Raw genomic sequence first — 25,200 nt, 5'->3', positions numbered from 1 at the left:
GATTTTAGGGCTGACATGGGTTATTCCTACAATTACGGGAAGAAATACGGAGATGCCGTGAGATTGTAGGAAGTGTGTGGAGCTGGTCGAGATTTACGTGACTAATTGGCTGAAGGCCTGACTTTATCATGGGCTTGGGCTGCACGGGTTGGAGAACCCTAACCCTAGCCTATGTGACTTGTTCCCCAAGAACTACGTGAGGCTTGATCCCTATAAATAGGGTACGTAGGCACTTGTATGAGACATGAGTCGACACTTGATATAGAATAACAAACCCTATTCTTTCTTAAGAAGTCAGCATACAAGCTCAGCCACCACCATACATAACCTTCCTCCGCCTTCAAACACCGTCCTTGATCTTTGTTCCGCCTATCAACCTCCACAACAATGTTATACGAAATTCTCCCTTTAACAATTGGCGCTAGAAGGAGGGGAGTTTCATCTTAGGGAGAAGAGATGACCAAAGAAGGCAAACAAGCGGCGACACCAGGAAGCGGGGGAAAGAAGAAGGTTCAGAACGAGGTCGAGCTCACGCCCCCAGAAAATCAGGTGCCACCTCCACCAATCAAAACCGTGGACGGGCAGGTGGTCATGACATATCTCAAAGGACTAGCCGATCAGATGAACGAGATTAACGCCCGGATGTCACAGGTAGAGAGAAGCTCGGGTCGGAACGCCAAGCGTAAGGCACGCCGCCTCAAGGTCTCTCAGCGTAGCTGGAGGGGCAAAGGTCCTCAAAAGAGGCTGATCCACGATTTTGATGACGCGGAAACTGAGACCAAGCTAAAGAAAGAGGCATCGCATAAAGAGGAAGATATACCCCAAGGTCATGATGAGCGGGGCAGCCAAATCTCTAAGAGATCGGGGCAGAAGCCAACTCCGTCTGATGCAAGGTTGACTAGGGTGCTAGACCGTGTGGGTAAAAAGCTAAGTGAGCATGACCTCAGGCTTAAGTTAGAGAATTACAAGAAGGAGAGAGAAGAGAAAGAGCCCGTGGATCAGATAGGCTCAAAAAGAAAGCGTGTAACGACCCCTCTAGAAAGACGTCAACGCACCTCGCCCATGAGGGAGGAGCGACATAGACACATAGACAATCATGAAGAGGAGTCGCAAGTATGAGCTGCAGGAGGGGGATGCCGTGAACAACCTCAAGGCTCACACCATTCGAGTAATGCGGGTGGTGATAGAGAAGGAGAAGTTGTTAGGGTAAGAGACCAGGGGAGGATCTTAGATGAGATGGTGCGAGAGAAGAGGGGGCCCCCAAACTCAGCTGCCCCTTCTCTATTCATGGCTGTTATCTGATAATCCCCTCTACCTCGGGTATTTAGGCATAACCCCGATCTTTTGTTCAACGACGAAGCCAACCCGGCGAAATCCCTTATACAATTTAATACTGAGATGGAAGTCTATCAGGTGCCGAGATGACCCGCTGCAGACTCTTCGCGGCATCACTCAGAGGTAGTGCCCAATAATGGTTCTCCAAGTTGGGACCTGCTAGCATAAGGGCATGGTGGCAATTAGAGGACCTGTTCGTCAGACAATTTCAGTCCACCCTCCACTACTCACCTCCTGTGGCCACATTAGCCAACATCAAGCAAAGGGAGGGGAGCCCCTGGCAGAAAACTTTCGTCGATTCAACGCTGAAGTTCCCAAGGTGAGGGGAGCCAGTGAGGAGACCATCAAGAATTTCTTGATTGCAGGGTTGAAAGAAGGGTCAAAATTCTGGAAGAGCCTCCAAGTGAGTGAGCCGAGAACCTTGGTCGAGTTTTATGAGCAAGCTGAACCCTTTAAGAGGGTAGAGAAGTCGATGAGAGAGCTGAAAATCAGCGAGAACTATCGAGATAAGAGAGACCGATCTTCGATCCTTTATGAGAGGAGAAAGACGTATCGGCGTAGCTCAAGCCCCAAAAAGTCTGCCTGAGGTAAAGAGACAAACAAAGATTCGGGAAGACCTTATACAAGCAAATGGCAGACACACACCCCTCTGGTAGCCTCTATCGACCACATATATGCTACCTATGCTGGGAATGGGGTATTCAGGAATGCAACCCCTCTCACAGACTATACAAGAGGGACACTTCGAAGTATTGTGCATACCATGAGGCCACGGGGCACGATACATCTGATTGCAGACAATTAAAGGATGAAATCGAGACATTGATAAGGCAAGGGAAGCTTACAGAATGGGTTGTCAAGGAGGTTTGAAGGCACAATACTGATTATCAAACCGTCCCGCCTCCACCCCCAGAAGATAAAGAGAGGGTACCTCAGGCCGGAAGCATTCATATTATTCTAGGTGGGTCTCACATTGGCGGAGACAGCCGGAAGGTGATGGACAGTTATGCCTGAGAAGCAAATGACAAGCCCCTCACCAACGTCAACCATCTGAGCCAAAGGCCTCTGAGCTCTTTGAAAGGGAGGCTGATGACATCGTGTTTAGGGAGAACGATGCCAAATGGGTGCATTACCCACATACAGATGCCCTGGTTATAAAAATGAAGATTGGGACGATGAATGTTCACCGAGCAATAGTGGATACCGGGAGTTCGGCTGACGTTTTGACTTAAGATGCCTACAAGAAGCTGGGATTGTTGGATAGAGAATTAACCTCGATAGGTGGACACCTATACGGGTTCACGGGGAACTCGATCGGAGTGAAATGGATAATTTGGCTCCCGGTGATCATAGGAGAAGAACCCTATGTGGCCACCCAGATCGCTATGTTCACGGTTGTAGATCAGCCTTGTGCCTATAATGTTATAGTGGGTAGACCCCTTATGAGGGCAATGAGGATGGTGACCTCGATCTATCACATGACGGTAAAATTCCCAATCCCACGGGGTTAGGCTTCTTGAAGAGCTGTCAATATGAATCGAGGGTCTGCTACAACCAGGCACTCAGGGTGGCTGAGACAGAAAATGCATCAAAAGAGATGGTCCAACCGGGTGAAGATGATGTCCTCATGGAAGAGGCAGAGGGCAGGAAGAGAGTACGTCCTGAGGGGCACGAGACTTGTAACCTAATTTCAATCGAGGAGTTGTCCGAGAACTATTTCGAGCACATGAGGATTCAGGTGGAACCAAGCCCAGGGGCCTTGCTGATGGTAGCCTCTCAGCCCATCACGGTGATACAAGAAGAGATTGTGGAAGAGGCAAGTGATGAAGAAGAGAGCTCATAAAAAATTGCTACAAGACTCAGGAAAGGAAAATGGGCATGCAAGAAACGATAATAACTATGGATCTTCCCAACAGAATCACTCGCACTGTCACTACGACCTTTGAACGCTTGATAAATCCGGCCCGAGCTCACCGGCCTGAGCTCGAGGACACGGAAGACTTAACAATCACGGAAGTGGGAGAATCTAGTGAGGCTCGAGCAGACTTAGACCCGAGAATGCCCCCAATGATTGAGAGGGCTGGGGCTATAGAGGACACAATCCCGATCCTAGTGGACCCAAATGATCCCTCAAAGGTACTCAGAATAGGCTCTAACTTAAGTCTTGACTTGAGGGAGGATCTAGCCCGCTTCCTGAGGAGAAATTTGGATGTCTTTGCATGGTCACACTCTGATATGATAGGATTGACCCGAATGTCATGTGCCACCGGCTCAACTTGGACCCGAAAAAGAAGGGGGTTAGACAGAAGAGACGGTCGATTAGTGGAGAGAGGGCAGAGGCCCTCATAGAAGAAGTAGATAAACCAATGAAGACATGGCTTGTAAGGGAAGCCTTCTACCCCATGTGGTTGGCCAACCCCGTGCTTGTCAAGAAGCCCAATGGCAAATAGAGGACATGCGTGGACTTCACTGACCTGAACAAAGCTTGCCCGAATGATAGTTTTCCTCTACCCCGAATCGACCAGCTGGGCACACACTACTTAGCTTTATGGATGCTTATTTTGGATATAACCAAATCCCAATGTATGGGCCAGATCAGGAGCACACCTCCTTTATCACTGATCAGGGCCTCTATTGTTATATCGGGATGCCTTTCGGGCTCCTTAATATGGGGAAACCTATCAAAGGCTGGTGAACAAGATGTTCAAACATCAGTTGGGGAAGACCATGGAGGCCTATGTAGATGACATGCTTGTGAAGTCAAAAGAAGCAAATGATCATGCCCGTCACCTATCAGATATGTTCCAGATCCCAAGGGAGTATATGATGAAGCTCAACCCACAAAAATGTGTGTTCGGGGTCGAGTCAGGGAAGTTTTTGGGATTTATTGTCAACCATAGGGGCATTGAGGCCAACTCCGCCAAGATACGAGTCCTACTCGAGATGAGATCCCCCTGACGGGTGAAGGACGTCCAAACCTTAATGGGGCGAGTGGCTGCCTTAAACCGCTTCGTCTCAAAGTCCTCTGACAAATGCCAGGAGTTCTTCAAAGCGATTAAAGGAGTGGGGAGGAATTTTGAGTAGACAGAAAATTATGAAGAAGCCTTTCTAAACATAAAGAAACATCTCAGCAGCCCTCCAATGCTGTCCAACCCAAAGGAAGGAGAGACTTTGGTCCTATACTTGGCCGTCTCTAACTTCGCAGTAAGTGCGGTATTAGTCCGAGAGGAGGATGGTATCCAGCTCCTAGTATACTATGTGAGTAAAAGGCTAGCCGACGCCAAAACTCGGTACACAAGCCTTGAAAAGTTAGCATATGCTCTGATCTTGGCCTCCCAAAAGCTCGGGCCCTATCTTCAGGCGCACAAGATAGAAGTACGAACCTCCTACCCCTCAGGCAAGTACTGCACAAACTAGAGTCTTCTGATCGAATACTGAAGTGGACAGTTGAGCTCGGCCAGTTCGAGGTGGATTATACGCCAAGGACCGCAATTCAAAGGCCAAACCCTGACTGATTTTGTGCTAGAATTTCCTCCACATCAAGAAGTGAAGCAGGGAGCCCTTGTTGTCATACCTAGTGCATAGGAGGTCGGGCTGAAAAGTCAAAATAGTGCCCCATGGTGGAGCCTATTTATGGATGGAGCCTCTAATGGGGGTGGTGCAGGAGCTGGAATTGAGTTAATCAGCCCGGAGGCACACAAGATCAGACGCACGACCCATCTGGCCTTTCATGCAACCAACAATGACGCTGAATATGAGGCCCTGATCAACGGTCTCAAGCTAGCTTTGGAAATGAAGGTGGAGAATTTGAATGTGTTTAGTGACTCCATGATTGTAGTATATCAGATAAACGGAGGGTATCAAGCTAAGGGGCCGAGAACGGAGCTTTACTCGAAGTGTGCGCAGAGGATAATCGCAAGGTTCAACGAGGTGAGGCTGGAACTAATCCCGCGTGGGTAGAATGAAGGCGCAGACGAGCTAGCTAAACTCGGCTCACGCCGCGAGACCACTCTGCTAGGGGTCGTGCCCTATGACATACAGAGGCGGCCTAATGTGCCCGAGCACGAGGTGGGCAGCCTCAGTGATAACCTCGGCTCCACGTGGATGACACATATCTTAGCCTACATAAAAGAAGGTTCACTCCCGGACGAAAAGAATGAGGCAAGGAGGATAAGATACAAAGATGCCCGCTATGTGATATACGATGGGGTCCTATACAGAAGAGGGTTCAATGTGCCCCTCCTCAAGTGCATAGATGGGGATGAATGCAATTATATCCTAAGGGAAGTACACGAGGGAATTTGTGGCAATCACTCGTGGGTATCTCTCTAGCTCAGAAAATCCTTCGTCAAGGTTACTATTGGCCAACAATGAAAAAAGATGCCTTTGAATTCTCCCGAGCCTGTGATAAGTGCCAGCGATATGTCAATTATAATAACAGCCCCGTGGCTCCCCTCACATCCCTCATGAGCCCTTGGCCCTTCACTATGTTGCCGGAGGAGCTCGCCCAGGTATTGTGGTCTTACAACACGACTCCTCGAACTACAACTACAGAGACCCCTTTCTCTTTGGTATATGGGTGTGAAGCTATGGTGCCCGTTGAGGTATGGGCAGGTTCTTTTCGGAGGGACAACTATGACTCGGAGGCAAATGAGGTCAACCATCGGCTCTATTTGGATATGATCGAAGAAACTCGGGAAGATGCTCAGATTAGGACAGCAGTATATCAGCAGAGGACAACAAGGCACTACAACAGTAAGGTTCGAGCCCGGACTTTTAAGGTGGGAGATTTGGTTCTGCATCGAGTCATGCCTAACATCAAGGTGGTGAGTCACGGAGTATTTGGGGCAAATTGGGAAGGCCCCTACAAAATAAAATCAGTGCTCTGGGAGAAAACCTACCACCTCAATGATATGCAAGACAAGTTGATCCCGAGAGCCTGGAATGCGGAACACCTCCGCAAGTATTATCAATAATATAATTTCTTCTCAGACTTAGTATTGTCTTAAAATATTCCTAAGTCTCGAGGGGTAGTGCCATGTAGGTGCCTCCCTGAGACCACAAGCATGTACTCCTTTCACTTTCCATTATCTATGAATAAACGATTGACATCTATTTGTGCCCTTGATATTTTAACTCCTGTTAATAGATTAAAATACCCAGCAGGGGAGCCCATCCTTGGGAGCCCATGCGAGGACAAAACAATTATTTTATTAACATGTTAAAAATATTAGGTCAAGCCGGGCCCCGACCTGCTTCACAACAAGTCTATGAAACGAGCTGGGCCCCGACCCGCTTGGGAAAATAATAAGCTCAAAGCAGATTAAAGATAAAGATAGGGAGAGGTGACTACAATCTAACTTAAAACTTAAGGATAGCCGCAATGCGAGCCCATATCAAGGCGAGCCGGGCAGACCAGCCCGCTATCATGCGTACATGGCCAGGGTCGCATTATGCTAGAAGAAAATACAGGATCAAGATACGAGCCCCTAGGCCCGACCCGCTAATGCGAGTACACCTACAACACTTGTGAGTTAGTAATGATGCGAGCCCGCTCTACTTAAATTATCATTGATTTTTACTTAATTGAACATGAAAGCGAGCTGATGAGCTTGGCTCGCTGTGAAGGTGTAATATCCACCATACGCGGCCAGGGCTGTGATAACTTTTGGTCAGTAGGGGCATGGTAAGTTTACACAAAATAAACAAAACCAGCTAGCACAATAAAGACATACACGGGCACAAAAGACTTGATATTTTATACAAGCAAGTTATAAATAAGTTATGCCCCAAGGCAGAATATTTCAAATACATACGTAAGGCGAGAAGGGTGCTCTCTTACCTGTTAGGGCGAAAACACGCGCTAATATTCACACAAATATACGCGTTCGCAAGTAGTATAAGATATAAATCAGATTCGTTCCCACAGAGACTGATTTAGGTTAAGTTCAATTTATGTACCTATGCAACAATATATGGTTATCGCTCAATGCTAAGATAAATAACAAATTGGGTTTTGATTAAACTAAGAGATTATACTATATAACATTAACTAAGAGAATTGAGGTTGAATTATTATATATGACAAACATGGGATCCTAACTTCATTAAATACTTTATTCAATAGCCTTATTGTTCTTAACCTTAACATGTGATGGTGATGACACTAATCAGATAACACGAAACTGCTAAATGCCAACTTTCGTTGCACGAATAACATACTACCAGACATCCATAAAAGAGATAGAAGCTGAATAGACACCAATTATATTGAGACCCTATATGTCTATAGAATTTGACAACATAATGGTTTAAAGCACAAGTTATCTATTATGATTACACAGGACAAGTAAGATGGGTAAAATTACCTACGCATCACGCATAACAAATACATGAACCTATGCTAGCATGGCAAGTTCTAAATCTCTATATTCACTGTCGCTTCAATAGAGATTAACACGTTATCTTATATCTTAGCTACACGCATAAGACGAATAAGCACAACCAATACTAGAATATCAATCAATCACCACACACCAAGATAAAGAAATCCATAAGTAAATCCGTCAGAACCCCACGATAACGATTAGTTCATAATCAAACTCATCGTCACCATGGGTTCCAATAAAAGCATGATAATAAACAATATAAGAGTGTTAGGGTTCAAAGACAAATTGAAAACAAGCATCCAAGTATCAACTATATTGAAGAGAACAATAGTCTTCTTCTCCGTAGCCTTCTCGTGCTCTCCAGGTCTTCTTATTGCTCTCCCAGGCCTCCTTGTTAAAAACATCTTTTTAATGATATATATAGGCTCCAGGATGATCAGGACCCTTAATAAATTAAATTTCTACTAAAATCAGGATTTTGGGTCAAAAATCGGGGCGGTGTGGGTGCGCTGATGGCGGGGCGGCCACGCTGTTTTGGCAGAAAATCAGCGCGGGCGCGCTGGTTTCTGGGGAGGCCGCGCCTGACTTTTGTACTTTTCTGCTGATTCTTCTTTTGGCCATAACTTGAGTTCTACTCTTCAGAGGTGATTCAACCGCCCACGCGAAGCTAACGAGATTCTATACAACTTGAAAATGACCCAGGCTTCCAATTCTGACCTATTTTTAGTATAATTCTTTGAAAAGCTTCTTTCTTCCTTTAACTGATGTCTGAAATGCAATAATATAAAAACACATCAAAAATACCAACAACTTGAGTCCAAAACACCAACTTAAGCTTGTAATGAAGCGTTCTAAGTAGATATAAAATCCACTTATCATTACCCAGTCAAAAGTATAGTTAGAAAATAAAATCTAAGGGTTATCATCCTCCGTCTCCTTGAGAGCCTTATCAGCCGCGACCCGGGCCTGCTCAGCTGCGAGTCGGGCCTCCTCAGCAATTTGAGCGTCCCTTTCCATCTCCAGCTTCAGCTTCTCAGCGTGCCTAGCTGTGCCCGCACCAAGAGCCACCCAATCAAAGTCAGGAACCTTACTGATGAAGATTTTCATGAAATTCCTGGCCCCTAGGTTCCTGGCATCAGCGAGGGCGGCCTCGCGTCCCGCGGTCAAGGCAGAAACTGACCCCTCCAGCTCGAGCACCCTCTCCTCGAGGCTATCCTTCTTCTTCTTCCACGCTTCCGCGGCCAGGTCATGAGCCTCCTTCTGTTCTCTTAATGCCTTCTCATGAGCATCATTCAGGTTAAGCATCTTCTGATTATAGTTATTCACCAGCGTAACCTTCTGTTAGGTCACACACACTGTAGAGGGGGTGAATACAGTGTAAAGTACAATCAAATCGAACTTTAATATCACAAGTAACAGAAAACAAACTTTATTGAAACAATAAACTCTGTTACAGTATGGAACTGTTACCTCTCAGTGATGAACAAATATCACGAGAGCTGCTAGGGTTAATACGAATAATCTTCTCAAATATGATAACACTTATAGTGTAAACCCTATGTCTGTGTTTATATACTACACAGTTACAAGATAATCGCTAATTGATATGGAATATAATTCTACTTCCTAAAATATATCAATCAGATATCTTTTCTTCCAAGCATTCTATTCTTCATAGAATTCATTCTTCATGCATATCTCTTCCTATGTTTATCTCGATCTTCTTTCCTTTAATCAGCTACTGTCCTTATTTGAACGTCCTTCAGCACTTAAGTTCTGATATCCATCTTTTGATGATTATCTCCTGATAATATAAGTACTGATATCCTTAAGTCCTGCTTCCAGTAAGTACTGATTTATCCTGTTTAAGTAAGATCTGAAAACTAAACATAAATCATATTAGCCATGACATTATCAAATATATCTAACAATCTCCCCCAACTTGTAAATTAGCATAATATACAAGTTTAAAGATATTTGATGATGTCAAAAACATTAGGTACAAATGCATGAGAATTAGACTAGATAACTACAACTTACAGTCCTTAACGCTTTACCAACATTTAACTTCTGATAACAGCTTCAGTCTGTACAAATATCAGAATTTAATCAGTTGTAGATCTTGACTTGGCTTCATCTTCTGATCTCTCTGATGTCAGGAGTTGTTCTGAGATAGTTCTTCAACAAACATTTCTCAGCATATCTAAGTTCATCAATCATCCTCCTTTTAGCATCTTTAAGCTCTGCAGTATCTTCACCAATTTGAAAGATTGCAGCCCTAAGATCATTAATCTTAGCTTTTCTTATATCCTGATCCAGTCTGATCAAATATGCTTTATCAGACTCAAGATTGAATTCCACAGCCCTGTAACCTAGAAAGGTAGTTATAATCTTAGCAGTGTTGGGCTTCATTTCAACTATATCACCCTTGTGATCTCTGTACTTTAGAAGATATGTGCTGTCAGACTTAACAGAATAAAGCCTTTTCTGTCTCTGAATCTGATCCTTCAAATAGTTTGCATCACTTTCTGTTAATCTGTCATTCACTTGAAGTAAGAATTGTACATGCTCCAGTTCTTCAAAATACTTCAATGGAATGGCATTTTGCCTTATATGATAAACCCTACCATCTGTCATGAAGTACAACAAGATGTGTTCTTTCAAGAAGGTATGATAAACCATTTGTACAGATTCCAGTTGATTCAATCTCTCAGGAGTTGTTCCAATACCTGGTTCACTCAAGGAAGTTGGATCACTGGTAGTGTTCTGTATTCTTCTTTCATCAGCACTTCCCAATCCAGTTTTATCTCTTGCTTCCTTTTCAGTAACTACTCTTGCTTCAAAACCACTTGCAGCAGTCTTCAAAGGTTGAGTCTGTTTTACTTTAGTGAATCCTGGTAGGAGTGTCTTTGATCTATCTTCTGATATCATGTTAACTTGAGCTATGTCAGAGGTTACTTGCTTCTTTGGAATATCAGAACTTATTGTCTCTTGACTCTGAACAACTTGAGCCATGTCAGAGGTTGTTTTAAGAACTTTTCTTGAAGTCAGAGCAAGATCATCCTTTTCATCAGTGATTTCTTCATTCTCAGGAGGCACATAAACCTTGATAGGTTCACCAACCTTTTCTTTACCCTTGGATCTTGGATCTATCTGCGGTTGTGATTTAGCCAATGTTGCTTCAGTATTTGTCCTTTCTTTTATCACAATGCCTTTGAGTTTTGGAAGTGTCTTTTTACCAGAAGCTTCAGATTTAGATGTGACTTTCTCTGATTTAAGTCTGGCTTCTTCTTCCATTAAACTCTCCAAGTCCATTCCTGGATTTTCCCGAAGAAATAACTGTCTTGACATTTCTTCATCAAGATCTAAAAGTTCATCAGAACTTATCCTTTTACCAGTAGCAGAACTAATTCTTTTCCCAGTATCAGAACTTGTCCTGTAACTTGTGATTTCAGCTTTTCTTGATGAGAAACCTCTACCTTGACTATGACCTCTACCCATTCCAGAGTTTCCTTGATCATCCTTTTCATCATCCTTCCCTTTCAGTGTCTTGACAGTCTTGCATTTGGACTTAATTACTCTCTCCCCCATTTTGGCATCAGCAGGTAGTAGAAGAGAGACAAGCAATTCCACTGAGGCTTGGATTTCAGTAAGTTGAGATTGCTGAGAAGCTTGATATTTCAGAATATCATCAATCTGAGCTTGTTGTTTCTCTTGAGTCTTCTCAATATAAGCAATCCTGTCAAAGGTAGGTTGGAAGAACTTTTTCTTGTCAATTTTTTGAATTTGGTCCTGTTTGATGAATTCTTCCTGAATCTTGTGTAGCTCTGCATGAGTAGTTGAATGGAGACCTTGTAGATGTTTAGTACTCAATGCAGTGACTCTAAGCTGGGTTTTGAAATCATCAGAAATTAACATTTTATCAGCTTTTGTCAAGTGCTCAGCAAGATGCTTTGCAGTTGGAACACAGGAAACTGAGTTCCATTCCTTAGTCCACTCCTGTCCTGCAGGAGTTTCACTCCAAGGCACTGATGCTTCTCTGGTAACAAACTTCTTAACAAGTTCAGATTTAAGAATAGTTTGTTGAGGAGCATGTCCTGAAGGACCTGCTTCATCAGCATCTACATTTAGAGCAGCATCACCAGTATCTCCAGTATTTGCAGCATCAGAACTTACAGAATCAGGATCTTCTGATAAAACAACAGTGTGAGTAGCAATGGAGGCTTCAACATCCTCTAAGTGCTGATCTGGTTCTAAGTTCTGATCAACAGTTATATCCTGATGCTCACATAAATTCTGATCATCAACATCTAGATGCAGAGAAGGTATATTAGATAACTCTGGAGTTTGAACAGCATCAGTAACATGTGTGGTTGATGGATTAGTTGCTGTTGGAGCTTCTAAGAGAATTACTTCAGGCACAACCAAGTTCTGGATATCAATATCAGCACTTATGCCTATATTAACAGGAGATACAGACTTTTGAGCAGGAGACACAGATGGTGTATTGGTCTGTTCAGGAATAGCCTCCTGAGATGGAGTTGATGAAGAAGAAGTGACTTTAGCAAATTCCTTTTCTTGTGAGATCAGAGATTCCTGATCTCCTTCCTTAGCTGCTGCTTCTTCATCTGAAACTGGCCTTTTTGCCCTCTATTTCTTGTATCTCTTTGTAGATATGGATTCCTTGTGAGTTTCAGGAACAGTCATTCTTCTAAGCCTCTTGAGAAGCCTAGATCCCCCAATTTCAGAATCCTTCTGAGAAGTCACTTTCTCAGCTTCTTAGACAACAGGTTCTGATGTAGAAACCTGTTCCTCACTGTCAGACTCATCTCTCAAAGCAATCCTCCTTCTCTTTTGAGGTGTTTGAGGAACAGTCTTTGTCCTCTTAGGTTTGGAAGATGAAGGCTTCACAGTAGGTGCTGAGGATGAGGGTTGAACTGTCTGTGAAGTGGAGAGATAGGATTTGATATATTTCCTAAGGGTTGGTTGAGTAGTATGGGTGATATGTTCGGATGGTTGTTGTGGTATTTGGGAGGTGTTTGTTGGTTGGACATCAGGATAAACAGATCTATAGGAATCAGGATCAGCATTTACTAAGATCCGCTTCACAGACTGAGGAATCTGTAAAGGTCTAACCACTGGTTTCTTAGTGTCAGCATTTACCAGGTCATTAAAGTATCGTTTTGCAACCTTAAAAGGTGGAGTTAAGGAACTGATTAAGTGAGATACATCAGTACAAAAAGTATATATAAGTTGACAGAATCTAGCAAAGTAGACAACATTCCTATCCTCTGTCATCCTATCCCCAATAAAACCTATTATAGCCGTTGCAAAATCAAAATGAGTTTGGTTTATAATGGCATACCCGATGTGCTGACTCATTATAGGGATGGCATCAAAATTCGAACACTTGTTCCCAAAAGCTTTAGTGGTGCAGTCGAAGAAGAAGCTCCATTCCCTTTTGATATGAGCCCGTTTCAACTGCCCAAGCTTTGCCAAACTCTGTTTATACCCCAAACTGACCATTAACTCCTGAAGAGCCGATTCCTCTGGAATTGAAAAAGTACATCCTTCTGGGAGATGTAGAGCCTTGCGTATTGTACCGGGAGTGACTGCATATGAAGAATCACCCACTTCGAAAACAATACTAGGAGTACCATTTGGACCACCATTATCAAAGTTTCCAGTCCTCCAAAGTGTCAGAACTTGTTGGCTTGAGAATACTGAAGGTTGGGTCAATGCATACCCGATTTCACTGTGAGCAAGAAGGTCTTGCACAAAATGCAATTCAGACGGAGCTTCAGCATTATCAAGAATAGCAGCATAATTGTTTGGAACAAATTTAGCTCCATCAATGATTAAATCCTTAGGTGCCATGAAAGTAATCGAGAGGTTTAAGTGCCTGTTAGGTGTTTGATAGAATGTCTATATGAAAAACCAACGTTAGAAGAAGAAAGAGAGTAAAAGCAAGTAGAGAGAAAAAGTATGAAAGGAAATAAAAGATTAAAAAATCTTCTCTCTGTCTTACTTATACTTTTGAAAAAAAAATGTAACCGTTGGACACCTGTCAGACATGCAGTAAAAATGAATAGTTAATGGGCACGAGAAAACAGTAATCATTACTGACCCACTTGCAGTTTTTCAAGGAAAAACCGTTTCACTTACCCAGTTATTCCATTAATCAAGGTGAAACAGTTTTAATTCAAAATGGAAACTGTTCCCACTTATTGAATTATTTTTCACCGCAACATCAATATTCTGAAAAAAAATTGAGTGAAAATGACCATAATAAATCGGACGAGCAAGTACTGATAAAAGAAAATCAGAACCTAAGTTAAAACAGAGTTTATGTGGTCATCAGAATATGAATATGTATCAGGATTTATCAATACATTACAAAATATCTCAGAGACAAGATCTTGAAAAAAAACAAATTTCATTAATATATCAAGAGAATACATTCATGAAATTGAAATTACATCAGAACTTTTACAAGATTTCCCTAAGCTGCTAAACCTAACGTCAACAGCCTTTGTCCTAGCTCAAGAAGCAGGGCAAGGCTGATGATGAAGAAAAATAGGAAGAAGAAAATAAATTATTTCTTCTTCCTACTCTTGACAAACAAAATAGCGAGTCGAATGATTCGCTCTTGCTGGCGGAGAGCTTCCAGCCTTTCCTCCTCCAATCGCTCCAGATGGCGATGGTAGTCCATGTAGAAGAACAGGAGGTGGGTAAGTACCTCCTGGGGAACAGAGTCCCATATCTCATCAGGAATGGCAGTGACGTGCCATTTCTGCTGCCAATCGGCACAGCTCAGCTCCATGTTGAATGTTTCGTAGTTCAAAAACATATTATAATTGACCATGATGTTTTTGATAGAAAAAGTATGAAGGTGAGTTTGTGATAAAAGAGGTGATGGGAAGGCTGATGTGAAGTAGTTGTTTATATAGGCAAGAGAATGCCAGGAGACGCAAAGAAATTTAATGCTGACAGGTGGAATTAATTCCACCTCGTCTCCCCAGACTTGGAAAAAGAAAAACATTCATTGGAAAGAGAAAACATGGTTTAATGCGCACAAGAAGCAAGTAAAAGTTGACTGTTCATGTACGAGTACCACTATCCCTAACTATAGTGACTATTAATCTTCCACTTCAATAGTATTCAGGTTTAAACTAAGACTGTTGTCAAATTTTATCCACAAATAAGTCAAGTAAAGAATCAGACTGTAATATCAGAACTTAGACTTATATCAGAACTTAACAGTCATCAGAACATAATTTCTTAACTCGAAAAAGGAATGCCTATTTTAGTAAGTCCTCACATAAATTCTGATTTATATTCTTCAGAACTTAATCATCAGAACATGCAATCAGAACTTGTCCTCAGAATTTGTGCAATGTGACACAATGACTGCTCATCTAAAACAACATAGATCCCCACAGTGATTTTCATCATTCATATGGAGTGGTTAGTGTGTGCATTAAGCTAAATATCAGACAAATAGAAAAGTCTGATTCACTTCAGTACATCTTAGAAATAAGGCATAACTAAAACTTAACTAAAAACCTGTCAATATTCTGAAACCTACTATTGAATGAATTCAATGTTGAGTCCACCTCAACTATTTTGTGCTAATTTTATGCATCTTTTTAAATTCTATTTTACAGTGGCTTCTCAGTGTAAGTGAGTCACGACTGCTTATCAGAATTTATGCTATTATCAGAGTATTTCTCCAGTAATCATAGAGTGTGAAAAGTCACCAAGAAAATATTTTATTTGCTTTTTGGATGCATATTACTTAATACCAGCAATGCACTTGGGTCTTCCCTTCCACATTTTTACTCTAGATCTCAAAGGAGTACCTGATTTTTAATCCTTGTTTCTCTTTCTTTTTCTTTTGATAAGTGAGGTTTATCAGCACTTTATACATTCAACAGATTTACTAGCATCAGAATTTAACAGATGAGTAGCATTATTCTAGTTTGTGACTTAGTAATAAGATAGACAAAGTAAACTCAACTAAGCTCAATTATCAGAATTTGCTTGTGTCAATAGATTTCCACAGAAATAATTACTTCTTACATGGGATCCCTTATTTATTGAAGACTACTAGGTCAGCATCTAGCACAGTTATCCTCATAGGATTGAATAGTTACCTAAACAGACATATCTCTATCAGAGTTTAGAAACATTGATCAGACAACAGTCAGTACTTATACATATTTTTCAATTAAGCACAGAATACACAAAGAGATTGAATTCTGTAAATACTGATCATAAAGTCTGATGCAACAGAACAAAACTAAGCAGATTTAGAGAAAGAACCTAAAACCATTCCAAGTTCATTTACCAATCTTGTAAAAGTAGCTTCACATAATGGTTTTGTGAAGATATCTGCTAGTTGTTGATCTGTTGGAACAAAGTGCAATTCCACTGTACCTTCATCTACATGTTCCCTGATGAAGTGGTACCTAATGTTGATGTGCTTTGTCATAGAGTGTTGAACTGGACTACCTGTCATAGAAATAGCACTTTGATTATCACAGTAAATAGGAATTTTGTAATATGTTAACCCATAATTCAGTAACTGATTCTTCATCCAAAGAATCTGTGCACAACAGCTTCCTGCAGCAATATATTCTGCTTCTGAAGTTGATGTGGAAATTGACTTTTGTTTCTTGCTAAACCAAGAAACCAATCCGCCTCCAAGAAATTGGCAGCTTCCACTTGTGCTTTTCCTGTCAATTTTGCAACCTGCAAAATCTGCATCTGAGTAACCTATTAGTTTAAAATCTGATTCTCTGGGATACCATAATCCCAGATCAGCTGTTCCCTTAAGATACTTGAAAATTCTTTTCACAACTGTTAAGTGAGGTTCTCTTGGATCTGTTTGAAATCTTGCACAAAGACATGTAGCATACATGATATCAGGTCTACTAGAAGTTAGATAGAGTAGAGAGCCAATCATACCTCTGTAATCAGTAATATCTACTGATTTACCAGTATCCTTATCCAGTTTTGTGGCAGTGGCCATGGGAGTGGATGTACTTGAACAATCTTGCATTCCAAATTTCTTCAGCAAGTTTCTGGTGTACTTAGTTTGACACATAAAGGCACCTTCTTCATTTTGCTTGACTTGAAGGCCCAGAAAATAGCTAAGTTCCCCCATCATACTCATCTGATACCTTGACTGCATCAGTTTGACAAACTTCTTGCAAAGTCTGTCATTTGTAGACCCAAAAATGATATCATCAACATAAATCTGGACCAAAAGTAAGTCATTTCCATGGTTGAGGTAGAACAGGGTTTTGTCTATAGTTCCTCTGTTGAATCCACTTTCCAGAAGAAACTGAGCTAAAGTCTCATACCATGCTCTGGGAGCTTGCTTAAGTCCATAAAGTGCTTTATCAAGCCTGTAGACATAATCTGGATGTTTGGAATCTACAAAGCCTGGAGGTTGTTCAACATATACTTCCTCCTCCAATTCTCCATTGAGAAAAGCACTTTTCACATCCATTTGAAAAACAGTAAACTTTTTGTGAGCAACATAAGCCAAAAATATCCTTATGGCTTCTAACCTAGCAACTGGTGCAAATGTTTCATCATAATTAATTCCCTCCTGTTGAGAATATCCTTTTTGCAACCAGCCTTGCCTTATTCCTTGTAATTATGCCATCACTGTCAGTTTTGTTTCTGAATACCCACTTTGTACCAACAACAGATCTATTCTTTGGTCTTGGCACTAGGGTCCAGACTTCATTTCTTTCAAATTCATTTAACTCTTCCTGCATTGCTTGCACCCAATCAGCATCTTGAAGAGCTTCTTCCACTTTCTTTGGCTCAGTCTGAGAGAGAAAAGAATTGTAAATACATTCGTTTGAAGTACCTGTTCTAGTTCTGACACCTGCATCAGGATTTCCAATTATCAAATCAGGTGTATGTGATTTAGTCCACTTCCTTGCAGATGGAAGGTTTTCTCTAGAACTGGATGCTCCCCCATGATCCATGCTGTCTTCATTTTCATTTTCCGATGCTCCCCCTGAAACTATGCTTTCTGAGTTGGATTCTTCAAAATTTAGATTTTCAGAACTATCAGAACTTGGCTTATCAGAACTTGACGAATCAGAACTTGAAGAGCCAGATGTATGTTATGATGCTTCTTGAGATGTGGTATGTTCTTGAGTATGCCCCCTGCATAGGTGCATCTTTCTTTGGCGTAGTCACCACAGTTTCAATAACATCAGAGTTTAATCCATCATAGTTTACAGTATCAGGACTTAGACTGTCAGGATTTTCAGTATCAGAATTTGAGTCTTCATTTTCAAATCTCAGTTGATCATGATCAATAAAATCTTCAAGACCAGTAATATTCTTGTCATCAAAAGAGACATTGATAGATTCCATGACCACTCTTGTTCTCAAATTATAGACTCTGAAGGCTTTTGTGGAAAGTGGATATCCAACAAAGATTCCTTCATCAGCTTTTAGATCAAATTTAGATAGCTGTTCAGGATGAGTCTTGAGAACAAAACACTTGCATTCAAATACATGAAAGTACTTCAGATTTGGCTTCTTTTTCTTCACCATCTCATATGGTGTTTTTCCTTGCTTGTTAATGAGTGTTGCATTTTGAGTAAAACAAGTAGTCTGCACAGCTTCAGCCCAGAAATAGGTTGGAAGCTTTGCTTCTTCAAGCATTGTACGTGCAGCTTCAATGAGAGTTCTATTCTTCCTTTCAACAATTCCATTTTGCTGTGGAGTTCCAGGAGCAGAAAATTCCTGCTTAATTCCATGGTTTTTGCAGAACTCTTCCATTATCAAATTCTTGAACTCAGTGCCATTATCACTCCTTATGGTTTTCACAGAATCTTTGACCAATTTATCCAGATGTTTGACATGATCAATCAAGATAGATGCAGTTTCACTTTTTGTGTGCAAGAAATACACCCATGTGTATCTGGTGAACTCATCCACTATGACCGACGCATATTTCTTCTTTGCAATAGACATGACATGTACTGGACCAAATAGATCAACATGTAGTAGATGATAAGGCTCAAGAATTGATGATTCAATCTTGCTCTTGAATGAAGATTTTCTTTGTTTGGCCTTCTGACAAGAATCAAAAAGGCCATCAGGAGCAAATACTGACTTTGGCAGTCCTCTTACAAGATCTTTCTTGACTAGTTCATTTATATTGTTGAAATTTAAATGAGAGAGTTTCTTGTGCCAATTCCAGCTTTCTTCAATTGATACTCTACTCATCAGACAGATTGCAGAACCATCAGTACTTGTTGAAAGCTTAGCTTCATAAATGTTACCACGCCTGTATCCTTTTAGAACAACTTTGCCTTTGGATTTACTCACAACTTCACAGTGTTCTTCAAAGAAATCAACATGATAACCTCTGTCACAGATTTGACTTATACTCAGCAGATTGTGTTTAAGTCCTGAGACCAGAGCTACTTCTCTAATGATGACATTCCCAAGGTTAATATTGCCATATCCCAATGTTTTTCCAATGTTGTCATCTTCATAAGAAACACTTGGGCCAGCTTTCTCCACAAAGTCTGATAGCAGGGCTTTATTTCCAGTCATATGTCCTGAACATCCACTGTCCAGAACTAGAATATTTTTCCTATTGCCCTGCAATCACAAAGACCACTAATGATTAGTTTTAAGGACCCAGACTTGCTTGGATCCTTTGGCCTTATCAAGTTTGTTAACATTTGCAGCGGATTTAGCATCAGAGTTTATGTCAAAAATTTTCTTATCAGAACTTACACTATCAGACTTTGAATCAGAATTTACACTAGAAGGACCAATGGAAACTTTCTTCAAAGAAGGTTTTATTTGATAATAATCATAGTACAAACTATGATATTCCTTACAAGTATAAATGGAATGTCATAAACTACCACAATGAAAACAAGGATTTTGTGGTTTATATCTAACAAACTGACTCTTAACTCCTGATTTCGAAGGTAAGGAGTTTATGTTCTTATTCTTCCTGCAAAAAGAAGCCAGATGGTTAGAACTTCCACAGTTATGACACGTTTTCCTAGGAGCATCAGGAACAGGCCTATACTCATTGCTTTTATTCACACCTTCCTTTTCATTCCTATTTTTCCTAGGTGATTTTACCTTGTTTGCATTCTTAACATCTTTCAGCTTATGCTTAAGCTGTTTCTTAGTCATTAAGCCTATGTTTACTTCAACTGTCTTTTCTTGTTTTAGTTTGTCAGAAGTTAATTCCTCTTTAACTTCTAATTTCTCATTATCAGACTTTACAGTTACAAACTTAACATGTTTTAATTTTGGCTTTTGCTTAGCAACAAGCTTAATTTCTACAGTTCCTTTATCATTCTTATCCTCTCCATAACCTAAGCCCTCTTTCCAATTTTCACTACTTAGCAAATTTTGAGTTGTTCTGCCAGAGTTAGTCCAAGTCCTGATAATCTCTTTTTCCTTTTCTAACTCAGTTTTTAGAGATTCATTCATTTTTAGCACTTCATCCCTAACATAAAAAACATCATCTCTATCCTTCTGAGTTTGATGGAACATAACTAACTCTTTTTCTAAGAAATCATTTGTTTTTTTAAAAGCAAGATTTTCAGAAGTTAATTTTTCACATGTTAAAGTTTGATCTCTATAACTAACAAACATGGTTTTAAGATATCTTCTCAACTCATTAATATCATCAGTATGAAAAGCATAAGTAGTCGGAGGTACCTTTATTTCAGCAGCTTCAGAACTGCTCTCAGCACTTTCTTTATCAGCATTTGCCATCAACACATAGTTCTCCTCACTTTCAGAGTCTGAGGTGTCTGTCCAGCTTTTCTTCTTTGTGACAAGAGCCTTGCCTTTGTCACCCTTTACTTTCTTGCAATCAGGAGATATGTGGCCTTTCTCACCACAATTATAGCATTTGACATTGGTATAATCTCCTCTATCAGACTTTCCTCCTTTGCCCTCAGATCTTCTGAAATTCTTCTTATTAGAACTTGTGCCTTTCCTTGAAAACTTCTTTCCCTTCCTGAACTTCCTGTATGCAATCTTTGTGATCCCTTTCACCATAAGAGCACACAGCTTCATCATCTCCTCATCAGCATCAGTCTCAGGCAAGCTTTTAGAATCCGTGTCATCATCACTTTCAGAACTTGATGACTCAGTATCAGACTTTGTGAAAAGAGCTTTACCCTTGTCTTTCCTTGAGGTAGCTGCCTTGGGGAATTCTTCTTCAGCCTTAAGAGTAACTGTCCTTGACTTTCCTCATTTCCTCTTGCTTCTTTGTTCCATCTCAAGTTCATGAGTCTTGAGCATTCCATAGATTTCATCAAGAGTTGTTTCATCAAGATTGTAGTTGTCTCTTATTGTTGTTGCCTTCAAATCCCAGCATTCAGGAAGAGCTAACAGGAATTTAAGGTTTGAATCTTCAAGTTCATACTCCTTATCAACCAATGACAAATCATTCAAGAGTTTGACAAATCTATCATATAAATCAGTCAATGACTCATTAGTCTTTGAGTCAAAGTGTTCATACTCTTGAGTGAGTATTGTCTTCCTGTTCTTCTTAATTGTATCGGTTCCCTGACACCTTGTTTCCAGAGTATCCCATATCTCCTTAGCAGTCTTGCAGTTAATTACCCTATTTGACATTACATTATCAATGGCACTATACAGTAAGTGTCGTACCTTAGCATCCTTAGCAATTGATGCTATATCTTCAGCAGTATAATCACTCTTCTCCTTTGGTACGGTCTTTGCTGCTTCACCTGCAACTGCAACAGCGAGCTTGGTTGGTTTGTGAGGCCCTTCCTTGATTCTATCAAGATATTCTGGATCTGTTGCTTCTAGGAACATGGTCATCCTCACCTTCCATATGGAATATTCAGATGGTCTCAGTATGGGAACTCTGATGGTCTCATACCGACTTTGAATTTGTGTCTGTGGTGGTTCTTCAGTTTTGGTAGGCTTAGATGGAGTTTCTGTGTCAGACATGATTGTGTTTGGATCTTTAACTGTATGTGCGTTAATAAATAGGCTCTGATACCACTTGTTAGGTCACACACACTGTAGAGGGGTTGAATACAGTGTAAAGTACAATCAAATCGGACTTTAATATCACAAGTAACAGAAAACAAACTTTATTGAAACAATAAACTCTGTTACAGTATGGAACTGTTACCTCTCAGTGATGAACAAATATCACGAGAGCTGCTAGGGTTAATACGAATAATCTTCTCGAATATGATAACACTTATAGTGTAAACCCTATGTCTGTGTTTATATACTACACAGTTACAAGATAATCACTAATTGATATGGAATATAATTCTGCTTCCTAAAATATATCAATCAGATATCTTTTCTTCCAAGTATTCTATTCTTCATAGAATTCATTCTTCATGCATATCTCTTCTTATGTTTATCTCGATCTTCTTTCCTTTAATCAGCTACTGTCCTTATCTGAACGTCCTTCAGCACTTAAGTTCTGATATCCATCTTCTGATGATTATCTCCTGATAATATAAGTACTGATATCCTTAAGTCCTGACTTCCAGTAAGTACTGATTTATCCTGTTTAAGTAAGATCTGAAAACTAAACATAAATCATATTAGCCATGACATTATCAAATATATCTAACACCTTCTCCTGCCCGTGTTCGGCGACCTTGATCTGAAGAGACTTGACCTTAGAGTCGAGCTTTGTGTTGGTCTGGATGAGAGCTCGCATTTCTCGAGCCTTAAACAGCTGAAGGTAATACACCTCAGCCGTAGCCCGGGTCAGCGCGTCGCTGTTGACTTCAAGAGAAGAAGATGACCAATTCTTCACATCCTGGTCGCTGATGTGAGCTTGAGCGAGCCGGCCAAATATGGCCGCGACCGTGTTGACAGAAGAAGAAGTGGGGAGAGGGGCATCAGATAGAGGAGCCTTTTTCTGGTCTGGCTCGACAGCTTTTCCCTCTTTCTGGCCTCGATGCCTTTTCAACCGAGGAGAAGGCCCCGAGCCCTTGAGATACTCAGAAAGAGTAGTCATGCGAGCTGGAGGGAGGACCTGAGAGCGAGCCCCTGTGGTCGCAGCCGCGGGCTGAACTTAGCCCGAGGCCGTAGCTTGCTCTGCCTCTTCCATAAAGGGGATAAGGGGCCATTTCTGAAAAGAAAACAATAAAGTGATGTATTAGTCACAACAAAATACATTGGAAAGAAAAGATGCGAGCAGATAATAAATGCATAGAATAAAAGTGCAATGTTGAGTGAGATGCGTGCAAGAAATTTAAAATATGCGAGCACAACACGAGCTCGCACATGCGGGCCCAATATTCTTACCCTTTCTGGCCCTCTTCTTAGATTTCTTCTTTTGAGGAGTCAACCTCACTCCTTCCTTTAAAAACCCACACGCAACCAGATTCGAGGTCATTATGAGTTTTCGGATATCCCTGTCCGCCTTAGGAAGTCCTAGAAGGCTATCCACATTTATCTTTTCCTGTCCAGCAAGGACAGTGCGAGGCGGGGTGGCTGGAGATGAGTAAAAAATAATTTTTTGTTAAAAGAAAGAACTATTATGAACGAAATAAGAGCGGCCATGAAGGACTTACATGGATTAGAATAGAAGTGGGTCTGGACTCGAGGCACCTTGTGGATATATAAATAGGTGCTCTTCCATTTCCCTGAGTTTCTCGGCCCGTTATGGATAAGGTTCTTTTTGTTGAAGCACGTCCAGAAAGAAAGATAGAAATACCCAAAGTCATTAGGAGAATGCTTTAAATTTAGGAAGTAGCCCAGCTGCCTCGCAGTTAGAGGAGGAAACCCGCATTTCTGGTATATGATATACAATGCGAGGGCGGCCCGATACCCATTTGGATTGATCTGAAGGGGTACGAGCTGGTAGTACTCGCAAACATCTTTGATGAAGGGATGAAGGGAAGAGGAGATTCCTAGCCTTAGCAGGAAGGTGGACAAGACCATGCGAGGCACCCTGCCTCCATTTTTCGGATGGTTGAACCTATAACATCTCATGTGAGGCAGGGGAAAAACAACATGACCCTCGAGCTGAAACTGCTCGATGTACTCGGCCAAGTGTTTCTGAGTAAGCGAGGTGGGAAGATCGCGACAAGCGAGCACCTTTACCTCCTCGGCTGCAGTTGAGCTCTCTTCCCCATCGGGGGTGATCTGCTTCTTAAAAATAATTTCACCCTCAAGCTCGGGCTGGGCAGGAGGCACATAGGGCTCAGGAGAGGCCGCGGGGACATAGTTATAATTGCAGATATTATACTGACTAGTAACATCTGCCACCTCCTCGCTTTGAGGGGAGTCATAAGACCAATGCGAGCCGTCTTCTTCACCCTCGATCCCCAAGATGGGATATTCTGCGGCTACAGGTTCCTTCCCTTTATTGGTGTCATAATAAGCACTCCCCAGGTCGCTGCCAGTAGACTCCGAGTCAACCTGAATGGGGTCGAGGTCATTGGCTGCAGCTTGCCTAAGGCAGGCCACCCTCTCTTCAACCATTTATCTTAAAATCTCCTCAGCTCGCTCTTTGTCCAAAGGAGCGGGCTCGCGGTTTAGGAGCTCCTCCACCCCTAGGAAAGCTGGTATATTGGAGAGGTCCACGGACTTGTTTCTCCAATCATAAATATTCCTCTCCCTGGTGTAGTCTTCAGGGTTAGGGTCGAGGTGAATATCCAGCGAGCCGGAGCCAGCTGCTCGCATCGAGTTCTCAACTCTAGCAATATTCAAGGCCCCTTGAGGGGTGATAGCAGAGCCAGGGGAAATAGGTTGGCTGAGACGACCAGAAAGAGAAGTCAGCTAGCGTTGGAAGTCCTTTGAGCCCCGCTCGGGCGGATATTGATTTAATGGAGATGGAGTGGCTGAAGAACATACCGGGCTGACAGAGGAACGAGTCGGGCTCGAGGAAGAGCGAGACGATCCGTAAGAGCGGGCTGAAAACGCACTCGACATTTGGAAAATATGGTGAAAATTAGTGTGTGGCCCTAAAAGAAAGTAAAAACAAGTATGGGGTCGCACCTAAGTGTCCTGACATCTCACACGGAATCGCACCTAAGTATCTAAGCGAGTAGACGGGCTCGCATCGCATGTCGTGATTGTGTGTGGGCTCGCATTGAACGGGTGGTGTGTGCTCGCATAGTGCATATGAACAAACATGAATGAATAAGGATGATTAAGGATCAAAGGGGTACCTGTAGGTGAAGTGTAGGATGATCCTGATGAATCTGTTCCCGGAGAATATCACCGCCGGTAGACGGTTCTTGTGGTGATGATGGTTTTCACCGTGGTAGATCCTTGAACAAAATGATCAGTTATTCGAGAATTGTTCTTGGAAATATGAGAAATGAAGTGAGGTTCTCACATATTTATAGGGGATAGGAGAGAGAAAGACAGGAAGCCACGTGTCACCATCTCAGAGACGGAACAAATCCCTACGCCAGCTGTCCAACAGCTATCATGTGCTCAA

At 41.6% G+C, this 25,200-nt stretch overlaps 2 protein-coding genes across 2 annotated transcripts; both read left to right on the top strand.

The window, feature by feature from the left end:
* The first annotated feature begins 4,968 nt into the window (after positions 1–4,968).
* On the top strand, positions 4,969–5,667 carry LOC141687064 (uncharacterized). Its single transcript, XM_074492211.1, has 2 exons — positions 4,969–5,265; positions 5,377–5,667. Exons 1-2 carry the CDS (start codon positions 4,969–4,971, stop codon positions 5,665–5,667), a joined length of 588 nt encoding a protein of 195 aa, XP_074348312.1.
* A 38-nt stretch (positions 5,668–5,705) lies between these two features.
* LOC141687056 (uncharacterized) lies at positions 5,706–6,311 on the top strand. The gene has a single exon (XM_074492201.1). The coding sequence runs from the start codon at positions 5,706–5,708 to the stop codon at positions 6,309–6,311; it is 606 nt and encodes a 201-aa protein (XP_074348302.1).
* Positions 6,312–25,200: the final 18,889 nt, after the last annotated feature.

The sequence above is a fragment of the Apium graveolens genome, chromosome 2, assembly GCF_009905375.1.
Source record: "Apium graveolens cultivar Ventura chromosome 2, ASM990537v1, whole genome shotgun sequence".
Taxonomy (NCBI): Eukaryota; Viridiplantae; Streptophyta; class Magnoliopsida; order Apiales; family Apiaceae; genus Apium; species Apium graveolens.
The sequence above is the reverse complement of the archived record's forward strand: the minus strand, read 5'-3'. Positions and strand labels throughout refer to the sequence as shown.

What these genes read in the sequence shown, in the direction of transcription:
- LOC141687064 (XM_074492211.1), top strand. Translation starts at nt 4,969, where the DNA reads ATGGATGGAGCCTCTAATGGGGGTGGTGCAGGAGCTGGAATTGAGTTA. An exon ending in TAATCGCAAGGTTCAACGAG is followed by an intron (nt 5,266 to 5,376) that starts GTGAGGCTGGAA and finishes TATGACATACAG; the next exon opens with AGGCGGCCTAATGTGCCCGA.
- LOC141687056 (XM_074492201.1), top strand. Translation starts at nt 5,706, where the DNA reads ATGAAAAAAGATGCCTTTGAATTCTCCCGAGCCTGTGATAAGTGCCAG.